This window comes from Pituophis catenifer, unplaced genomic scaffold (genome assembly GCF_029215685.1).
Source record: "Pituophis catenifer annectens isolate HBS135680 unplaced genomic scaffold, rPitCat1.0.hap2 SCAF_4, whole genome shotgun sequence".
NCBI classification, from domain to species: domain Eukaryota; kingdom Metazoa; phylum Chordata; class Lepidosauria; order Squamata; family Colubridae; genus Pituophis; species Pituophis catenifer.
This window is the reverse complement of record NW_027256884.1, coordinates 27056207-27078824: the sequence shown is the minus strand read 5'-3', so window position 1 is coordinate 27078824 and position 22618 is coordinate 27056207. Positions and strand designations below refer to the sequence as shown.

General features: G+C 36.2%; 1 protein-coding gene across 1 annotated transcript in view; it reads left to right on the top strand.

Moving 5' to 3' along the window:
* Positions 1-22618, top strand: part of TM9SF2 (transmembrane 9 superfamily member 2) — a 34822-nt gene that overhangs the window by 2504 nt on the left and 9700 nt on the right. The window contains exons 2-13 of the mRNA XM_070943219.1: positions 672-739; positions 3237-3330; positions 9039-9166; positions 9794-9923; positions 11942-12066; positions 13079-13193; positions 15668-15747; positions 15858-15966; positions 18719-18851; positions 19667-19786; positions 20772-20829; positions 21398-21557. Coding sequence (XP_070799320.1) covers positions 672-739; positions 3237-3330; positions 9039-9166; positions 9794-9923; positions 11942-12066; positions 13079-13193; positions 15668-15747; positions 15858-15966; positions 18719-18851; positions 19667-19786; positions 20772-20829; positions 21398-21557 — 1320 coding nt within the window. The remainder of the gene's footprint in view (positions 1-671; positions 740-3236; positions 3331-9038; positions 9167-9793; positions 9924-11941; positions 12067-13078; positions 13194-15667; positions 15748-15857; positions 15967-18718; positions 18852-19666; positions 19787-20771; positions 20830-21397; positions 21558-22618) is intronic.

Below are 22618 nucleotides of genomic sequence, written 5' to 3'. Positions count from 1 at the left end.
CATTGGATAATCAATATAATTATTACAAAAATTAATTATGGCCCCCTGTTTTTTGTGCCTTTAGAAAAGATCACTTAGAACTCTAGAAATAGATGTCTGTCTGGTGCCATCTGCCATTATAATCATCATATTCAGGGCCAGAATGCTGAGGAGAGGGAATAAGAAACCTATTGAATTTGTGTTTTATCTGTTTGCATAGAGCTATTTGGAAGGTCATTGTCAGATACAAAAAATTAAAGAATCTGATCTCATTGGAAAAACTATAATAATACATCATGTTAATTAATTATTTTTAATGATATGTGTTTTCCATGTTGGGAAGTTTATTTTATACTATCAATCCTACTATATATATTTCTTCCCATGGGCTACATGCATTGAAAGTTGTAACCTTGTGTACCAACTTCCTAATTTGTTTTAGGAGCTGTCAGCATCCACATGCATCAGATGTAGGAAACATGATTTTCCTAAAGAGAGTGAAAAATTCCTATTACTAACTAGATCTATTTGCCGTTGGAAAACAGAATTCAATAAAAGCACATTTACTTTAGACTTTAGTTGTTCTAAATAAAGTACTATGTTCAAAATACTTTAATTACATTGTCTATAGCTAAGAAAATCAATATGGGTTAATTTAATTATCTCTAATAATGTTTTCTTGCTGTTTGCAGTCTGCGATAGAACTATTTGTGAATAGACTGGATTCTGTGGAATCAGTCCTTCCTTACGAATATACTGCGTAAGTATATTAAATCTTATTCCTAATTCGGTTTGTAACATTGAACTACTAGTACTATAGCTATCCCAATTCAGCCACGGTGGAAAATTACCTTTGCCCTTTGGATTAGTTGCTTGGTGCAATATGTGACTTGCTAAATCCTATTCTAAGCATTTGTCCTGAGGACAGTATTGCATTGATTTGCTAAGTTGTAGAAATTAATTTTATAATTTATCTCTACTATTCTAAATAAACATGGGGCATCATTTTCTTCCATAGTATAGATGTGATCATAATGCATATCTAATAAAGGTTATTTTAGTTGTGTTCTATTGTATTTTAGAATCTCATAACTAAAAATGTTCAAATTGCTAAAGTAATTAATTTTAAATATCAGTATTTATTAATTTCCTGTACATCTTAATGCACAAATACAATTCTTTTGGAAAATATAATATTTTTTCCCAAGCATAAATTTTAAACATTAAAGATGGAAAAATTATGAGATCTTACACAAGAATGCAGATCTCATAAGATATGACACTCATAATATTTTGGGTTATTTTTACATTTAAAAAGCTTAAAATGTTTTTCCTTTTGTCTTATTATTTTTTTTGAACAAAGGTTGTCATTTAGTATTATGTGAGGTAACATGGTGCTTGATAATGTTGTAACCCTAACCCTAAACTCTTAGCAACCACATAAATAGAACTTCTCCATGACAAACATTTCTTATCTTGTCCTTTAAGTCTTCCAATGGTGCACCCTTCACCAGTACATCTACCAAGCTACCCACCATCTTTTTCTCTTCCACCTTTTCCCAAATTAGATCCTTTTCCAGAGAACTAGGCCTTTGCATAATGCGTCTGAAATATAGTAACCTAAGCTTGGTGTTTCTTAAGTGAAAAATTGGGTTGATTTATTCAGTGATCCATTTGTTTATTTTTTGCCTGTCCATGGTATTCTCAAGATTTTTCATCAACAGCAAAGTTCAAAAATGTCAAAACTTTATCCTGTTTCTTTTAAATCCAACTTTCATTTTGATAGAGTATCAGAGGGAATATAATTAGTGTTTTGCTAGTGGCCCTCAATGTAAGGCTGGGAGAATATTAGGTATAACCACACTAGATTTGAAGGCTTGATTCCTCTGACATTAGTAGATAATTGCAATGCGAGATGGAAGAGTCTGAATATTAATAGAGAAGTTCCATTTTTATTATTTTCTAAGGCCATTTTTTTCTGGGCATGGAAAGGCAGTCAGACCAAAATATATTTTAAGTATTTGATTCATGCTTCTTTAGGTCTGAAGATACTTAAATTTTATCCCAATTTCCAAGCTAAGAAGTTCTCTAACATTAGCTTGGTCTACTGTCCTACCATTGACTGTATTTGGAAGGCAGATATAAGAAAATACCCTATACTTTCTAACTGTGCCCCTGCAACACAGGCATTATAAAATCCACTGCCCATCTCTTACGCATTCATTAAATTTGAATGGATGCCAATTTCACAAAAAGCAACTCTGGGCAATGTCAACAATCCAATAAGTACATACATATAAGTATGAAATCTATAAAAATATAAAAATGCACATTAAAAGATAAATATTATAAAAATAAATATGTAAACCCTATGCAAAGAGAGGATAAGAATAGCTACCTCAGCAATGGAGCCATCTAAGCATGTCTCCAGGTCCCTGGGACCCCGGGCCTGATAACATAACCAGGTCTTGAGGGGCTTCCAGTATATCAAAAGGGATGAATAAATCCCTTATTATATTAGAGGATTTATAGAGAGTCTGGAACTTGCTCTATCTATCACGTAGAAAAATATCCAAGGATATTGATTCTTTCTGCGTGCAGTTTCTTCCATCTGACTAGTTGAACTCTTGTTTCTTTGAATCTTGCCAAGTTTGGTTATACTACCATCAAAATAAAGTGGGAATGGACATATTCACAGACTGAAAAACATAAACAAATGGATGATAAGGAATTCTGTTGCTATGTAACCTAGAGGGTGTACGCTTCCTCCTTGACTACAGGCAATAGTTTTAAATTCAGAACTTTGGTGACATCAATATATTTTCTCAGATTCCAATTTTTAGCTTTTGTTAACTGTATAGTTTTAAACAATATGTTTTTAGCTTTACGATATCAGCTTTGGTATTAACATGTTAAAATATTAATATACATTAATCATATATTTGTGTATAGGATGTCACCTAAGATGATATTCTCTGATGTATTATTTTATGTCTTCTTTGCTTGACTGCCTCTGTTTTATTTGGGTCGTTGACTAAAATGAAGGATTGACTTTCTGACTAGTTCTTGTTGGTGAGATATATTAAAATAAAACAATCCCAAAATATGATTGAAAGTGTTAATTTCTGAAAACTTATAAACTACTTAAAATTAATTTAAGTAAAAAGTGATGTGCAGAGGGATATAAATAAAGTAAAATAAAATATTTTAACTCATATTGAGATGTTGGAATTTTATAAATCTGTATTCTTCCATAGATTTGATTTTTGCCAAGCAGAGGGAGGAAAACGACCTTCTGAAAACCTTGGTCAAGTATTGTTTGGTGAGAGGATTGAACCATCTCCCTACAAGGTATAATCCTCATTTGAACAACTGAACAAATGTAAAATTGCAAAACAGAAAGCATGAATCTCACCAAGATGAAAACCCGAGTGGAATTGTTGCATGGGAAGTACCAGTATGTAGCATTCTTGGGCCAATTTTAGAGACTTGGGAGGAACCTACAGATGCTAAAGCCTGCTCTGATTTTTTTTCTTTTTCTTTTTTTCTTGCTGCTGCTAGAATTCTAATCTAAACAACATTCTAATTCAGTTTAATGATATGGCCTCATTTTGCATTTTTCACAGTACAAATTCCTGATGGAGATATTGCATTAAAACTAATTTTCTGGTATCGTTATGGTCATTGTCATGTTGCAAGGTTTACTTTTATTTAAGCTTCACTCCTCCACTCTTCCAATGGTCTCATATTGTCCTCAAGCACCTTCTGGTACAATGAAGAATTCCTAATTGATTCTATGATGCTGAGCTTCCAGACCCTGATGCAGCAAAGTAGCCCCAAATCATAACATTTCCAACACTAGTTGGTATCTGATGAATGTTTCTTCTGGTGAAATGTTTCAATAAACATGTCTTCTAGTACTGTGGCCAAATAATCCTATATTTGTCTTATTTATTCAGAGCACATTATTCCAGAAGTCCTGGTTTTGCTTTGCTGATAATGAGCAAACTTTAATCTTGCCCTGGTGTTTTGTTTTTTTGGATGGCAAAGGTATCCTTCTGACATACCTCTTATTTAGATTTAATTTGTGCAGCTCTTCTCTAAAAGGTAGATTCATCCATTTTGACTCAGGTATGGTGAGAACTACCTATAGGTCACATGATGAAATTCTGAGTTCTTAAAGAGACTTGTTTCAGCATCTGCTCTGAGATTGAAGTTGCCTGGCCTAGGCAAGTTGGCAGTTGAAATCTTCACCATTTGTAGGTGAAACAATGGGCTACAAAATAGAAGTGATGCATTATATTTGTTATATCCCATTTATCAATATTATTGACGTGAAGATCAAATATCTGTATGTTGAAATATATTGAACACTTTTCAGTGAGGATATATATCTCTTCAGTGTCCAATTTATGTTTTATGGCTGTAAGCTGCTCAAATAGTGAGAGAACAGTTTGTGCTGTGAGGAGACATTGTTTTGCCATAAACTCAGTTGAACTTTCCCTTGGTACCTCTCTATGTTCTGATTTTTCTCATTATTTTTGGACTTTGTTTCAGCTCCCTGAAGCAGATACCTAAATTGGTTATTTGTAAAGGTGACTGGCTATCATTTTGCTCTTCCCCAAGAAATGAGGAAAGGCCTAATAGTTATTGTTTTGCCAGCTCTGTTTGATGGTCCCATTCCAGTGCTGCAAATTTGTTAGATTTGGGGGTGGATGGGATTTGTTTTACTTGCAGTTCTCTGTCCTGCGAAGTGCTCCTCAATTCTTGGCTGTTTTACAGATTTCAAAGGAGGGAGATGTCCTGGGCTAATACCATGGGGTTTCTTTCTTTTCCCCATAACTATCAATTCTGGGCAAAATCTGTTATCTTTGTATTTGTCTTCACTATCGTCTCATCCAAACAAAGTTAGTTAAGTAAAAAAATAAGTCCAGCAAAAGTACTAAAAAATTAATTATATAATAAAACTGAGCAGAGCTGCTGTAAATGTTTGTTGCAGTTCAGATTCCTCTCCCAGTAGGGTTATATTTTTTTCGCACGACTAGCTATGCTGCTGAATCCATTTCCATCAGTCATCACTTGTCTTATCAGCATACTGAACTGTTGTATGCCTTTGGTCAGCCCTGGTACTGCTTATTGCCTGACTCAGTCTGTTTCTGTTTTTTTTAGGCATATAATTTATCTGGGCAGACACTGCTTTCTGTGATTAGCCAGAAGGCAACATGCAGCACAAGCAGATCCGAGGAGAGGTGGTTTTAGGCAATAAAGTGGAAAAAGCCCAACTTTTAAAACAGCCAAGTTTTCAAAAAAACTTTTTTCCATCTTAACAAAGTTGTTTGGCTGCATAAGAATTGTAGATTGGAGTTATAGGCTAATTTATTAATTTAGGAATGCTTGGAGGTTACCGGTAGTTTGTCTTCTTGTATATGTATATCATATACAAGAAGATTCTTGTTAAGTTAGATTGTTTTTTTTTCATTGGGCAATTTTAGGCCACAACTGCCACATGAATTACCAGGGCAGTTTTGCAGACTCAGTGTGGAGTTACGTTTTTAGCATAATTTAAAATATAATGAGTGTTTCTTTTCATTGAGGTATAGTGTTTCTTTTTGCAAAACTTTCTCACTAAAATGCTCCTGACAGATACAGCAGATGTATTATTGTGTTAAGGCTGATCATATAACATTTATGTGTTCACCTAGACCAGCTGTTCTCAACCTGGGGGTCACGACCCCTTTGGGGGTCGAACGGCCATTTCACAGGGGTCGCCAAAGCCCTCTCTCGACCCCCCCACGCCTTCACTCACCCTCACCCTCTGCCTCTGTTGGATCGCCGTTCGCCGTTCGCTTACCCCGCCCACTCCCAATCTATTGCTGCCTCCGGAGTCCCAGCTGATGGCTAGAGGGAAACAAACCGTTTAAATTCTTGCCGCGGAGCTTCAAAGGGCCCTACAGCTAATCAGTGTTAAAAGAAAACAAATGAGAAGACCAGTGCCTGCAAAAATAGAAAAAAACAGCCCTTTTCAGCTTCAGCATAGGTTAATTACCATAAGTTGATTTGCTCAGCCTCCGGACTCTCAGCTGATTTGCTCTCAGCTGTTTTGCGGAAGGGCTCCGTTGCTAGCTGCAAAGAGAGGAGCAGATTTTTTTCCCCTATGCTGAAAAACGAAACTGAAAGTAAAACAGGGTCTTTGCTGCAACGTGACAAAATGAGGCAGAGAGAGATTTCTTTTTCTTTTTCTTTTTCCTCTCCAAAAAAGGTAGGTGCAAAACTGCAAACAATGGGAAATTTAGGGCAAAAGAGGAGGTTCAAGATTTTAAAACACAAAAGAAAAAAAGCTCTATTTAACTAGGGAATTGTAATAATTGAGATACTATTAATTGTATATTGTGTTGAAAGCAGAAATGGTTAAGTTGTGGTTTGGAGGAATATATGGGGGAAATTATTTGGTTTATTATTATTGGTAAATATAATTAATTGATTTGTAAGAAATTGGATTGCATGGAAATAATTGGAATATTCATGTTCATATTGATTGATATACAAAAAAGATAGTTATATAATTAATTGATTTATATTAAAATGTTGAATTTGTATTAAACAACTGTATTACATAATTACATAATTAACCAATGTGAGGATGGATATAAAAATAGATGACAATGGGAAGGGGTATAATATAGAATAGAAGGGAAAAATTGAATTTGATTAAGATTAGAGATGAGGATGAAGGGTAATATTGGTTTTTTAAAAAAAATAGATGAGGAATAAATATGGCAAAAAGAAAATATAGAAATTGTAAATATAATTGAAATGACTAAACACTGGTTAAATTTGTGAACCGGCCAAATACTCTGTTCAAAGAAAATACATTGTATGTTTGTATGTGTGCTTCTAATTATTGCTATTTATTCATATTTGTTCTCTTTTATTCTTTAAAGTTTAACAATTCATCTTAATATCTTTATATTTGTTTGGGGTTGGTTTTCTTCCCTTTCATCTTTTTTATTGTACAGCAATCTTTCTCCTCAAATCTACCACCTCTCTCTTTTCTTTCTTTCTTACTTTCTCTTTCCGCCCTCTTCTTCCCCTCCCTACTTCCTCTTCCTTTCTCCTCCTCCTCCTCTCTTCCTCCCTCTCTTACCCTCACTCCTACTCTAATTTCCCTTCCCTTCCTTCATCCCTCTCTATTGCTGTATCCTTTTATGCATCTGGACTACTCAGAGGGCTGAAAAAGTTATTTTTGACTGGTCCTCGCACTTTTGACCAGTCCTCGAACTTACGACTGTCCTCACATTTTACGTTTTTGCCCTAGCTTGTCACCATGGTGAAGAGAAGCAGTTGTGAAATGAGTGACACGGTTGTTAAGAATGCTACAATGGGCATAAATGATGACCAGTCATAAGTGCGAAGTCCGGTCAAAAGTGCAAGGACCTGTCAGAAATCACATTTTTCAGCCCTCTGGGTAGTCCTTTTGTGCACATGGACTACTCAGAGGGCTGAAAAAGTTATTTTTGACTGGTCCTCGCACTTTTGACCAGTCCTCGAATTTACAACTGTTCTCACATTTTACGTTTTTTGCCCTATCTTATCACCATGGTGAAGAGAAGCAGTTGTGAAATGAGTGACATGGTTATTAAGAATGCTACACGGGCATAAATGTGAGGATGGTCATAAGTGTGAGGACCAGTCAAAAGTGCGAGGATCTGTCAGAAATGACTTTTTTCAGCCCTCTGAGTAGTCCCTATACACATAGCCATGGCCACCCGGTCACATGACCAGCTAGCCACGCCCACCCAGTCACATGACCTCCAAGCCACACCCACATAATAAGCCACGCCCACAGAACCAATAGTAAAAAAATTTAGAACCCACCCCTTATTGGGGGTCACCACAACATGAGGAACTGTATTAATGGGTCGCAGCATTAAGAAGGTTGAGAACCACTGACCTAGACCTTTCTTTTGCAGACTCTATGTCACTGAGTACATTTTTTTCCTCTAACCTGATGCTTTCTAGATACGGTGAAATACAATTTCTATTATCTCAAGTAGCCCTTCTGATAGGAATCATGATGCAATATGTCTGAAAGGTTGTGCTAGAATTACTCTGTACAGCCATCCTGATATTACCTTCTGTTTTTAACATTGATTTTATTATCTGACTTTTGCTTTGGTCTTGATGGGACAACAGATTTCATTAAATGTCAACTGATATTTGGTGCTTACTGCGGCCCTTCCAAAATAGAGAAGCCTAGGTATGAAAATGCTCCTCAGGTTTCATTATTGTCATGTGTTTGCAATTCTATCAGCCTGTTTTTGGAGGAATCTACCTTATAGAAATAGGGACGCGGTAGCTCAGTGGCTAAGACACTAAGCTTGTCGATCGAAAGGTCGGCAGTTCAGCGGTTTGAATCCCTAGTGCCGTGTAACGGGGTGAGCTCCTGTTAGTTGTCCCAGTTTCTGCCAACCTAGCAGTTCGAAAGCACATAAAAAATGCAAGTAGAAAAATAGGGACCACCTTTGGTGGGAAGGTAACAGCGTTCCATGCGCCTTTGGCATTTAGTCATGCTGGCCACGTGACCACAGAGACATCTTCGGACAGCACTGGCTCTTCGGCTTTGAAACGGAGATGAGCACTGCCCCCTAGAATTGGGAACGACTAGCACATATGTGCGAGGGGAACCTTTACCTTTACCCTATAGAAAAGTGTAACTTAGCTGTTAAACTGTAAAATGAATCCTTCTGAATTGGAAATCTGATTTCTTTTTCCATATAGATTCAAGAAAGGTTCATATTCTTGTTTAAGAGAAACAAATGGTCATAGAATAGTTGGACTACAGTCTTATTTGGCTTAAACTAACAATTGCATTAGAAATATGAATTTATACAGAAGAGATAATGCCACTTTTAATGATACTTTGATTACATGCATTGATTCAACAATAGTATGAATCCGCAGCTGTCAACTAGTCTATTTGTATAAAGTTTCTGTCTTAACTTTGCTATAGATTTTAAGATAGAATTCCTCATAACCTGAATATTTTTCATTTTTCACAGTTCATCTTTAACCACAAAGATACTTGCAGACATGTTTGTACAAAAGAATATGATCTTAATAAACCTGAACAAAGGCAAAAATTACAATTTCTGAAAAAAAGTATGTTGTTAAACTATCAGCATCATTGGTGAGTTTACAATTTTAATGTATGTGGTTTAAATTTTAGCAGAAATGAAATTATTTTATGGTAAATGGCAGTTAAAATAGAAGCAGTGTTTTTTTTATGTTAAATGCTGTGGATTGACACACAACTGTCAATCCACAGTTAAAACCTTACTTAGCTAAAATAAAAGACCACTGTATAAACAACTCTTACGGCACTCTAAAGAATAATTTTTATAATGTAAATGCATCAGAAATTCATGCATATTTTTTTTTGTTAAACAGCCAGAAGATTCTTCATTGGGTTTTTTGGCTACAAAGTTCTATTTGGTTAATCCCCTGAATTATTTAAAATATGCAATTTGATATATTGACAATCAAAATACAAGTAAAAAATAAATAAAATTTATATTATTTGTTCACCTCAAACTGCAAACTGCTTAGTTTGGGAGCCCGCCCTACCCCACCTCGGTGTTTCCTAGTTAGGAATGTCCTCTATTGGTCTGGAGTCTAGTTTGTAATATTTTTCAATGTGAATTTTTTGCCTTGGACCTTTAAATATTTATATTTATATTTATATTTAAATATTTATTATTTAGCTTTAATGTTGTTTCCTGAAGCATTTCCTGAAGTACTTTTATTTTTTTTATAGGATTGTGGATAATATGCCAGTAACATGGTGTTACGAGGTTGAGGACAATCAGAAATTTTGCAATCCTGGATTTCCCATTGGTTGCTATGTTACAAAAGATGGACATGCCAGAGGTGCCTGTGTGATAAGTGTAAGTTCCTTGAAAGTTCACCTTGAGCCATGCCAATCTGTCTACATTTTGACACCACAATCTGCAAACGTTTGAACTGTGACTAAGTTGCTTATTTTTGTCTCTAATTGAGTGAAGACTTTATCAGGGCCTTTATTAATAGGTTACTGTTTGGTTTAAACAGCTGACATTAAACTTATCAATGTAAGGATTGCCCCACATATCTTTTAAACATAATAGGTTTTTATTTCACGTGTTTGGTTTTTCTTACATAAGAAGGCATCTTGTGTGCTTTGATTTAATTCTGAGTCTTTACAGATGAGTAGAGCAGGATGAGGAAGGCATTCAAAGAATAGTTCTAATCACAGCAAGGCAGTCAGTTTAGAATTATGTCAGTTAGTCTGATAGTTATCTGTGGCCTGCTAAGATTGCACAGTATAACTAAACATTGAATTATTTTTTGTATTTTACACCTATTATCACAGTTAATTTATAAGTAAAATGATAAGGAGAACTTGGGTTTTCAGAGGAAGAAAACTTGCTTTTAAAACATGAGATATAATTCATCTTTACAATTTATTTTGCCTGATTTTGAAACAATTTTGTTTAGCACCATAATTATTTCCTTGTTCTAGAAAACAAGACTTTTAAATGTTCCTAGCAATTTTAATAATTTGTATCAAAATAAATGCAATTAGATACTGGTAGTTAATTGTACAGATATTCCTTGCTTAATGTCTACTCATTTAGCAACTGTTTGAAGTTACAATGGCGCTAAACAAGGACAATTTACAATGGATCCTCATAGTTCTGGATGTTTCAGCATCCGTACAGTCATATTATCATATTTCAGGCACTCAGCAACTGACTCGAAATTACAGTGTCACAATGTCAGTCATGTGGTTGCCATTTGCAATTTTCATTGCTGGCTTCCGACAAGCAATGGGGAAGCTTTCATGAAATCACAAATGGTAATCACACGACTCTGTGGGCTTTGCCTAACAATGACAAGTGGAACTGCCAGAGCTGCTGTTGTAAGTCAGCATAGTTATATAAAGTTACTCCTTAAACCAGCATTGCTCAGTGATGGAGTTCCCAGTCCCACTTATCCTTGGTAAGTGAGGATTACCTCTAATTTAAACATTTAAAATTGATTTTATTTGATAAGGGTACTTTGTTTAAGATGTATCCTAAATTTGTAAGTAATTTAGCTTGATTTTTTAATTCTTTATTAACAGTAAAATGTAGCTCTAGACTTTCCTATTGATGACATGCTATGTATTTTATGCTCTAATTTATTTTATGCATTAAAAAGCAGCACTGACAAACAGTACCTGAACAGTTTATGAGCTAAGAGTGAAACTGTGAATTAGAAAGCACCTTATTACTTGACTTTATTCAATTATAATAGTAAACAATACAGTTAGTTCACATATCGGGCACAGACTTAATACTGATAATAAATTTATGCCCTTGTGGTTCCATCTGCGAGTAGGTGTATAACTGGTAGCTAACAAATCATCTGCAGCTTGGATAGCAAACTTGTTAACATGACATATGAAGATGGGAATGAAGTGAACAAAGCCAGAATCTTGCCTCTCTATTAACAAGAGATTTGTGAGTGGGCCTGTTCATAGCACTTACAGCTTAGTGTTAGGAATTGTGGTAAGCACTGGGTTTGTGTTTTCCTTTCCTTTGAAGGTAGAGAGTTTTCCAGTTTTCCTTTCTGTTGACCAGTCCTCAGGAATGATACATTATTAAATTATTGGAAAGTTGCTAACAGTACTTAAGAATGATTCTCAGCAAGAAATCCAAACATCTGAATCAGACCCAGTCTGATTTGATAGTAGTTCTTCAGTTTGTCATCTTAAGAAATCTTCAAGTCTTGCTTTTGGTAATGGTTTAACTGGAAACAGATGTGAAGCCCATTATGGTGGTATTTGCATGTAGGAGATAGCACATAATCTAGAACAGGCCTAGTTTCTTCAATTTAAAAATAATATCCACATTCTAATTTACTTGTTCATTTTTTTCTTTAGTCAGAATTCCATGATGCAGATACTTTCTATATATTCAACCATGTGGATATTAAAATAGTCTATCATGTTGTGGAAAATGAAGCACCAAGGGCAAGACTTGTTGCTGCTAAACTTGAACCAAAAAGGTGAATATTGAGTTTTATGTAAGAGAACGCAAGATTATGTGGGATGCATGATGCAAATGAGATTTTTGATAATTAAAACAAACTAAGGAAACTTAATGTGCCATCCATTTTTTTATAACTTGGCCAGATAGCTGAAGCCAAAGAAAATGTGTACATAAACAAAAAAATATATAATATTTATTGTTGCATTTATGCTCAAGTTTTGTCAGAGAGTTTGAGGTGATTTAATGGGTCTCCTTCCATTAATTTGATTCCCATCGTAACAGTTCTATGAGGTACAGTTATGATTGTGAGAGAGTGACTGGCCCAAAATCTCTTGGGAAGTCATTCATTCATTCATTCGTTCGTTTGTTCATTCATTCATTCATTCGTTTTGATTTGGCATCTCCTGACTCCAGAGTGGCTCTGGACAGACCACAGTAAAATTTAACAGAATCAACAATAATACAGTAAAAACCTCTTCAGCCACATGAGGACTTGAACCTGGTTTTCACCATTCAAATCAACATCTTGATTACTGTGTTACAGTAGAAATAAAATACAGTATATATTGGTGAACTCTGTGATTGCATCTTTATTCTGCTAAATCCTTATATATTGTATGCCGCCTTTTAAAGAAATGTTCTTAGGAGTTAGTAGCCATAATGGATTGAGTAGAATCTTACATTGTAACAGTGATTCTGCTTGAACGATGATAGTTTTGACTTTGTAGTGTATCCATTCTTTCTTATTTTTATTTAACTATTTCAGGCTGTTTGAAGTTTTATTTTTTCTCTGGACAAATGTATATAAATCCATGGCCAAGACTTCCCATCTAGGTCTTTTACTTTCTATGTAGTCATGCTCTCTTCTACCTTTCTTTTGTTGATATAATTAAAGTTGTCTCTTCATAAGTTAGGTTTCTAATGTTATGATTACAAAATATTCTATTTTGGGCTTTGATGTTAAAACATGGTTAAGATTGAACGTGCATATTGTGATTCTACCTATAATTTGCTTCTTTTTTTCTTAGTTTCAGGCACACAAATATTGACAAACCAGACTGCTCAGGACTACCTATGGACTTAAAGAACACTGTTAATGATGGAATTGTCAAAATTGCTTATACATATTCAATTAGTTTTGAGGTTAGTACAGATACATCTTTCCTCTTGTGGCAGGGAAATCAAATTATGAGTATGTGGTCACAACATATTTAAGTGAAATAAGATGTTAACTCTGATTAAGCTGTTTATTCATCCAAGGCATCAAACAGCATGGCAAACTAATCAGCTGTGATTTGATGGCTATACTCTGTTGGGGGTGCTCTATTGTTGGAAATCTTCCACAGATTGGACAGTCATTTGTCTGGGATGGCATAAAGTCTACTGATCTAGGCAAGGGGTTGGATACCTTCAAGGTCCCTTTCAGCCCTGTGATTCTATGTCTATGTCTATTTAGTCAGCAGGCTAAATAACAGTAGAATAGAGTTGAACCTTCCCCTGTCATATTTGGGTCCCCTTTTCACTTTCTCTAAGAGGGGGCAGTGGAGTTGGAACAGCCTCAGATGCTGGAATGGGAAAAAGTACAAGTTGGCTCCCATTCATTCTTGGATATCACATATCATGATCCACATAAGTTACTGTAGAATAACTCATGAAAAGAAATCGTGGTTACGGTGCTCAGCCATAATTAATTATGGTTTTGGTCCAGATAGTACACCAGCCTAGCCACATTATGACTTAGGAGACAATATATTTTATCCTTGAATTTTGTACATACTCTGTTTCTGTCTTAATTTATATACAGGTAATTCTCGATTTATGAGCACAATTGAGGCCAAAATGTCATTGCTAAGTGAGATAGTTGTTAAATGAATTTTGCTCCATTTTACGACCTTTCTTGCCATGGTTGTTCAGTGACTCACTTAAGATGTTAAGTTAGTAACACAGTTGTCAAATGAATCTGGCTTCACCGTTGACTTTGCTTGTCAGAAGGTTCCAAAATGTGATCACATGACCCTGGGACAACCATCTATATAAATATAACCAGTTGCCAAGCATCTGAATTTTGATCACATGACCGTGGGAATCCTGCAATGGTCATAAGTGTGAAAAACAGTCACACAGTACTGTTTTTCAGTGCTGTTGTAACTTCAAACAGTCACTAAACAAATGATTGTAAGTCGAGGACTACCTGTAGTTTATTTATGTGGTCACCAAACTCGCAAATTGTGACTCCGGATGCTAAGATTAGACTGAAATCAAAACCAACCAGCAATGTAAAATCAATAGAGAAAAAATACAAGGCATAAACATTTTAGCTGTTGCAAGCAGGCTCACCCAGTGAATTGGCTCAATAGCTGGAGGAAAAGTCGGATCTTCAAGACTATATAAAAGGCCAGCAGGATTAGAACATTCAACATCTCTAGGGTATTCTGCACTATGACACTTCCTGGGATTCTCCAAGTAAATAGTTTTATACAAGGGGCCCAGAGCATACCCATCCAGTCAAATCTTATGGGATGGGCAGAAATAGTAAGCAATACATGTGCCATGAAAGGCTTTATATATGGTAACCAGCACTTTGAATTGCAACTAAAAGCTTTCTAGGGGGTAGGCAGCTCACAAAGTAGTGGTGTGCCTATTAATTGGCTGCACTGCTGCATTCTCAGCTATTTGCAGCTTCCAATGATCTTCAAGAGCATCCCTGTGTAGAGCATTTTATAGTAGTCAAACCAGGGAGTGACCAAGGTATGAATGACCGTGAGTAGGACTGCCTGATCCAGGATTAGTTTACAAGATGGATTTGTATAAATAAGGGAGATCAAACAGGAGAAGAGACGCCTGAAGGGCAGTGAATGGTTTATCTGATTAAGTGCCATTCATTCATTCACTCACTGGTGGCTCAGCAGACTAAAAAGCATTGTGATTAACACCAGCTGTCTGCAATTACTGTAAGTTCGAATCTCACCAGGCTCAAGGTTGACTCAGCCTTCCATCCTTTCTAAGGTAGGTTAAATGAGGACCCAGTTTGTGGGGGCAATAAGCTGACATTGTATAAATATACAAAAGTATGAAGGCTATTGCTTAACGCATTGTAAGCCGTCCTGAGTCTCCGGAGAAGGGCGGCATATAAATCAAATTAAAAAAAATATTCATTCATTCATTCATCCATCAGTTTGTTCATTCACTCAATCGATCTCTATGGCTGCCCATCTCAGAAATTAGAACCATAACCCTATTTTGTGATAATAAGGACAATAAAACCTCAATATTTTTCTGTCTTTGTGTCCTTGATACATCCACATTATATTTTGCTTTGCAAATTGTGCTGCTTCCAATGTACTTCTGGAACAATTTAAGATACTGGCTGTTATCTATAAAACCTTTTATGGCACCGGCTGGTCTGTTTAGAAATGGGTCTTTAATGGTTTGGACCAGCATGAATTCTGACAGAATTTTGGGAGTGACAAAGATTAAAACCTACTAGTAGGTAAAGTTTTTGAAATCCTGAAAAAAATGATTTTCATTTGTTCTTTTGCTATGTCCAATATTTTCTATTCTCTGAAAACCCGGAAATCTATTTCTAAAATTTTAAGATGGATAACTTATTTTTTCAGGAAAATAAGGAAATCAGGTGGGCATCCAGATGGGATTACATTTTAGAATCCATGTCCCACACGCACATACAGTGGTTCAGGTACGGCCTACTTTAATTTAGGTAATTTAAAAAAAAATTATAATTCAAAACAATTTTATAGATAGATATAAAAATGAAGAATTCTAATAGCAGGTTGCCTTGTTTTCCAGTATAATGAATTCACTGGTGATTGTCCTTTTCCTCTCTGGAATGGTAGCTATGATTATGCTAAGAACTCTGCATAAGGACATTGCAAGATATAACCAAATGGATTCTACAGTAAGTATACAATTGTTTTGAAAAATTCCTTCCTTCCTTCCTTCCTTCCTTCCTTCCTTCCTTCCTTCCTTCCTTCCTTCCTTCCTTCCTTCCCTCCCTCCCTCCCTCCCTCCCTCCATCTCTTTGTGAGAAATTTTAAAGCAGCAAGGTCTCACATTGTATATTAGGTATTTAATTTATTTTCATAGCTGAAGGACAAATGACGACTTGTTGAAATAATCCAAGTGGATGCAACCACATTTTTTTACAGGGATTACCAAGTGTTGTTGTTATTGTTAGTTGCGAAGTTGAGTCCAACCCATCGCGACCCATGGGCAACATTCCTCCAGGCCTTCCTGTCTACCATCCTCTGGAGTCCATTTAAGCTCACGCCTATTGCTTCAGTGACTCCATCCAGCCATTTCATTCTCTGATGTTCCGTTCTTCTTTTGCCCTCAATCTTTCCCAGCATTAGGCTCTTCTCCAGTGAATCAAAGTGTACAAAGTCTACAAAGTGTAGCATTAAATCAGATTAGTGTTTTTTTCAGAGATGGGTGTCTGCTTTGGTGTGTAAGGCTTAAACAAAAGCTTTTTGTTTTTCTACCCCAAACACCAGGAAATTGTATTACTGTTTCTCAGTTATTTATTGTTGAAATTTAATGATGTGCTTTCTGAAAGCTGCAAAAAAGGGGCTTTAGGGTTAACCACCCTGATAGATTAGATGACATACAATAGCATGTTATACATTTAATACTCCTAATTAATAGTTCTAACATAATATGAGTGCTTTTTCCTCGGTGAGACTCTGTTCTTCATAAATATATTTGCAATCACACTGTTATGTGGACTATGTCCAATTAACTTCATTTTAGGTCAGCTCAGTTGTATAGAGGCAAATAATGTTGATTGTATTGTAGCTGTTCTCAAATTGCATAAATGCACTTGTTTAAAGTAAACTTTAGTAATAGAATTTTGTGTAATATTTAATTCTTAAAGAAAAATAGTAATACAGATTCTTCCGTGGGTGTGATTCAGTTTCAAAACTTATTAATAGCAGATATTAATAGAGAATATATTGTTTGTTGCACCATCATCCCCTTCAGCTGTGAAAAAAACACGGCAGGATGTGTCAGTTGGAAACATCTTTCTTCTCTCCTGTACCTTTTGGTTACTTTTTGTCATAGATATAATTTTTAAGAAATGAAATTAGTCATTTGAAGAACAATCTTCTTTTTTGCTATGCTTATTAAATAATATCTGAGAGTTAGTTTATGGTTATGTTGTGTCCACAATTTAGGGAAACTGGTGGGCCCATTTGAAAGGTTGAAATTCAACCACCATGGAGAATGTGACCAGTTTACCAGAAGACAAACTCAAATGAAGCTAACAATTTCCCAATTGTTAACGATTTCTGCTTGTAAGGAAATAGAAATGAGGTCTGGGCTCCGAAAATCAAATCTCATATTTGTGCATATATAAGCAGACATATTCCTAAATGAAACAGGTTTCTTGACTGTTGTTTGAGTATAAAACCAGATACAAATGGAATATTTAACAGTAAGAATGCAACCTGGATATACTCATAGAAGCGCATCTCCTCCCAAACACAAGCAAAAGTGTAAATCTTGCATGCTGGAAACAAACAGTCTGTAATGGTATGTGGGAATGATTCTGGGAGACTGAAGAAATGTTGCCTAGTGAATGGTCAGATACAAGAGAGCATAGCCCAGCGGTCCCCAACCTTTGCAGCCCAGCAGAGGGGGGCGAGGAGGGAACTGGGCCACGCAAGCAGCGGGCTGGTGCATGCACCCAGCTCTTGCGTGAGTGGTGGGCCAGCACACAGGTGCACAGCTTGACTTGAATGAGTGGCAGGCTGCCACACACATGTGCAATTGCCTGCCAGCTAGCAAAGCAACTCAACACAAGTTGTGCATGCATGCAGATGTGCTCAGCTAACCACACATGCGGCCCAATTCCAAATGGGCATGGCTTGGTAGTGGGCCATGGCCTAGTGTTGGGAACCCCTGGCGTAGTCCACAGTTGTATAGTGGGTGAGTGGCTTAGAAGGGACCTCCCTAAGTTATTTGAGCTGCAAATGTGAGAGCAGGAGAATTGTACTTGATAGAATTGTACAAATCAGATTTCATATGCAAATCAGGAAAAAGGAGAAAAAGTACATGGAATAGGATTCCTGTGTGGGCTGAAGAACATATTTGCAGATACACAGAAGTCCACCATCCTTGGGCACCTCAAATTGTTTATTTATTGATTTGATTGATTGCTATAACCACTCATCTCAACAAGTGACTCAGGGTGGCGTACATCATTAAAAATTGTGATTCTGGAATGAGGCCAAACACATGCTGAGTATCAGTGCTAGGGGAAAGTACAGTGATTTGTGTCCCAGGTTTAGCTGTTTACTGTGGAAAGTCACATTCTTGCTTGTAGGACAAGTTGAAAATTTTTATCTTTACAGGTTAATAGAAAAGAAGTCTGAGATTCATATATGATAGGTTTCTGATGCATGCTTTTGAATGCTTGGAGAAGCTTGTATTTCCCATCATTTTGGAAGATTATGTGAAATGATTAGGATGGTTTTATTTATAGCACTCATTGAATAAATTGAAACATTATTGAGACTGAATAAATAAAATATTGCATATCTGAAAAGGATAGATTAATAAAGTATAATAAATAACAGAGTTGGGAAACCTATAATTACATGAATCAGCTAGATCATTGTCATATGCTAATCTCATTATTTCCTTTTCAGGAAGATGCTCAGGAGGAATTTGGCTGGAAATTGGTTCACGGTGACATATTTAGACCCCCACGAAAAGGAATGCTGCTTTCTGTCTTTCTGGGTTCTGGAACTCAGATTTTAATTATGACATTTGTTACATTATGTAAGTGCAGTATGAATACTGTTAAAATATAGATTCATTTCTGAAATCTAAATTTTTTAAGCAGGATTTCAAGAATGCTCTCTGTTCTTAAGCTCTTCTTTCTCCTTGAAAGTAGACGTTTTCTACTATCACCCTTCCACCAATTTTAAAAACAACTACATTTAGAACTGTAAAAAAAAATCATGTCATCTTTTTCCCCAAATAATTGCTTTCAACTAATTTGCAAAGCTAGCAATCTCTCTTTGGTGCTAAGGATTACTAGTAACACTCCTTGTGCCACGAAAGACCTGGTCTTGTGCAGAAGGCCGAGGTGGGGGAATTGTAGGTGCTTCCATATATTTGCTAATATTTAGAAACCAGATCCTTTTGTCTCTTATTCCTGAATTTTGTACAAGTCAGCTAATCATTCTGAGAATGTAACAAAACACTATAACCTTTTAAAATACTTAACTTGTGTGCCACCCATCTTGCCCTTTTTCCTTGCCATCTCTCCTCCCTTTTTTTTCTTGATATGTGTGCTAAGCTGTAGTCACATAAGCAATGTTTCTTAACATGGACATCTTTTAAATTTATGAACTTCAATTCCAGAATTCTCAGCAATTGCTGTGCTAGGTAGTTGCCAGGGTTAAAAAAACAACACTGTTTTATGGACTGATTATCTTTCTGGGAGGTTTTTAGCTGTAGATCTGGAAAAAATTCTGTTTTACAAATGGTTCCATTACGTGCAGCCATTCTGCCCAGTAGGTGTGGTTCAGGAAACTGGGCTGAATATTCCAATTTTAATCACCTTTCAAATGTATGTCTACTTTTAACAGTTTTTGCTTGTCTGGGATTTTTATCCCCTGCAAATCGGGGTGCATTAATGACTTGTGCCGTGGTCTTGTGGGTGCTTCTTGGAACTCCGGCAGGTTATGTTGCTGCCAGGTTCTACAAATGTAAGTTTAAAATTTTATTTAATCTGACAGCGCTTAAATTCATTAATATAAATTATCATCACAGCAGCAGCGTTTTCTTCTCTAATGTTTGCCTTCTGGCAAGATGGAGAAATGTTTAAGACTGAAGGCTGTATGCCACTTTACATCGTTCTGCTAGCAAACTTTCAGGTTGGCTGGTTATTTTGTAGAAATTCTCTGTCAGTTGTTCTCATTTTGATGTATTTGAAAGGAAGGGAAAGCTGTGGAAAGTGACCACTATTAGGTATGAAAATGAAGTTGTTGATGGTTTTTGAAGTTGCACTATGTTTGACACGCGATGCTTACATTGTTCTGTTGTTTTCTTTAGTGTGGTGTCACTTGAAAAGAAGCAAAATACCATATTCACTTTATACTTTATGACACTTTGCTGAGGTTCTTGATCAGTGATTATTTTTATTTTAGTAGATACGCTATGGAAGGAGTACATTGTGCTTGTAAGCCATTTTATTGAAAACAGTTGAGACTGAATTTCACTATCCACAAATAAAAAATTAAGAGTTATTTAAATTATTTATTTATTCATTCATTCAATTTCTATAGCTGCCCAACACAACCAAGTGACTTTGGGTGGCTTACAATTATAAAATTATAAAACAATAAAAACATCCATAAAATAAATAAGTACAAACAGCAGCTGTGATGATTAACCAACTAATAGAAATAAAGTTTAATAATTTTAAGTAGAAATATTAAATACTGGATGTGATGTTGAAATTTTCTTCTTTCTCTTTCTTGCTATGTTATAAGCTGGGCTTTAAAATATAATTTTCTCTGGCAAGTAAATTAGCCCTTTGAATTGCTAAAATTGGAGAATAGGATAAGAAAATGATTCTTTCCTTAAAGTCATAATAATTCAATTTTTAATTAACGTATTCAGATGTATTTGAGCATACCTCCAAACTAGGTTTAACTGGTATTTCTCCTTGTTGGCTTCATTTTTGTATAGCTTTTGGGGGAGAGAAATGGAAGACAAACGTTCTCCTAACAGCTTTCCTTTGTCCTGGGTAAGCAAATGCCAATCATTAATGTTAAATTATACATAAAATAAGCTCACCTTAAATGTGTCAGTCCTCAAAAACATAAACAATATATCTGCATATCATAATACACCAGAGCTGTGTATATTTTTTTTCTTTTCTAAAAAAGTCTTGTTTAGTTTGTACCAGGGAAATGTTGATTAACAATATCAACCTGGAGAAATACTTTATAAGACAATCTTGTTCCTCACTGACCCTTGGTTCTACTCCTTAGGCTGCTTTTCAGATCTCAGGATAGTTGGCCTTATGTATTGTCATACACTATACAGCTCCTATATTCCATCTTTTGGCTTAATCACAGCAAGCAGTTGTCCCCTGAAGTGCAGAGATGACAGACAGACATTTGAAGCTATTTAGCTGAAATGTCAACTCCTGCTGGAGTTCAGTTCTATTCCATTAAGAGAAGTAGACTTTCTTGACCTATTTGCCTGATCTGTTCTGCCTGTGAATGTGGCTTAACATTACATTAGACAAACTGTAATATGATTTCAGTAACATAGAACTCCCATCAGCTTTAAAATCTTCTCTCTTTTAGCATTGTGTTTGCAGATTTCTTCATCATGAATCTCATTCTTTGGGGAGAAGGGTCCTCAGCCGCCATTCCATTTGGCACTTTGGTTGCTGTTCTGGCACTTTGGTTTTGCATATCAGTACCACTGACTTTCATTGGGGCTTACTTTGGTTTTACAAAGAATGTAAGTGGCTTTACCCGAGTACATTTTGTATCTTTGACTTGTTTGCAAATTAAGTGCTGAGCCTCATCTCTCAAGAACATGTTGCCTCTAAATGAAAGGCTTTAATATATAATAGACACACACACACACACACACACCCCAGTACATACACACACACACACACACACACACACACACACATACACACGTGTGTGTGTGTGTGTGTGTGTATGCAGGGTTTCTTCAGGAGTGATCTCACCTCAATGGGACTGAGACCAATTGTTCCAGCGGAAGAGGCCTACTTTACATCCTTTCTGCCAAAGAATTTGGGCTGGCAATATCCAGGAAAAGAGCCTTTTCTACTGTTGCCTCGGCCCCTGGAATATTCTCCCACTGGAGGTGAGGTCCACCCCCACACTCCTGGCCTTCTAGAAGAGCCTGAAAACGTGGCTCTGCTACATGGCCTGGACCCTGACACGGGTGTGTTATGTTGAGGTTGGCTGACAGGGTGGAGAAGATCCCCATGCTCAGACCACCCATTGTCTTGCTTTTAAGTTTTCTATTTATCTGTCACCCAGAGCCACTGAATCAGTGAGATTGGTGGCATAAAAAATTAATAAAATAAATAAATATAAAGCATGATCAGATTTCAGATTTCTGTGACAGATACTTAGATTTCACTTGACAAGGCTATTTTGAACATGATCAATTTTATTACATAAATTGTGTTGGAATTCTGGTTTCAATTTACTTTCTATTGTATTTTGAATGTATACAATTGTAACTAGCTTTAAACAGATTGTTGCTCTAGATCAGGGTTGTCAAACTCCTGGCCCGATGTGTCGTGTGCTGGCATGCCCACACCTGGTTTAGCGAAGGGGGGGAAAGTCCCAATACATCACGTGATGCCGCTGTGATAACGTGTTCTGCCCCAGCTATGGATCCCAAAGAACACAGCACACACAAACTCTGAACAAAACTTAGTTTACTCAAATAATACAGTTTTAGCAAATGCTGGCTGTTATTAAGCATTCTTAGCAGCCTGCCAGAATTCCACAGATAAGATAGTCAGAGTCTTACTG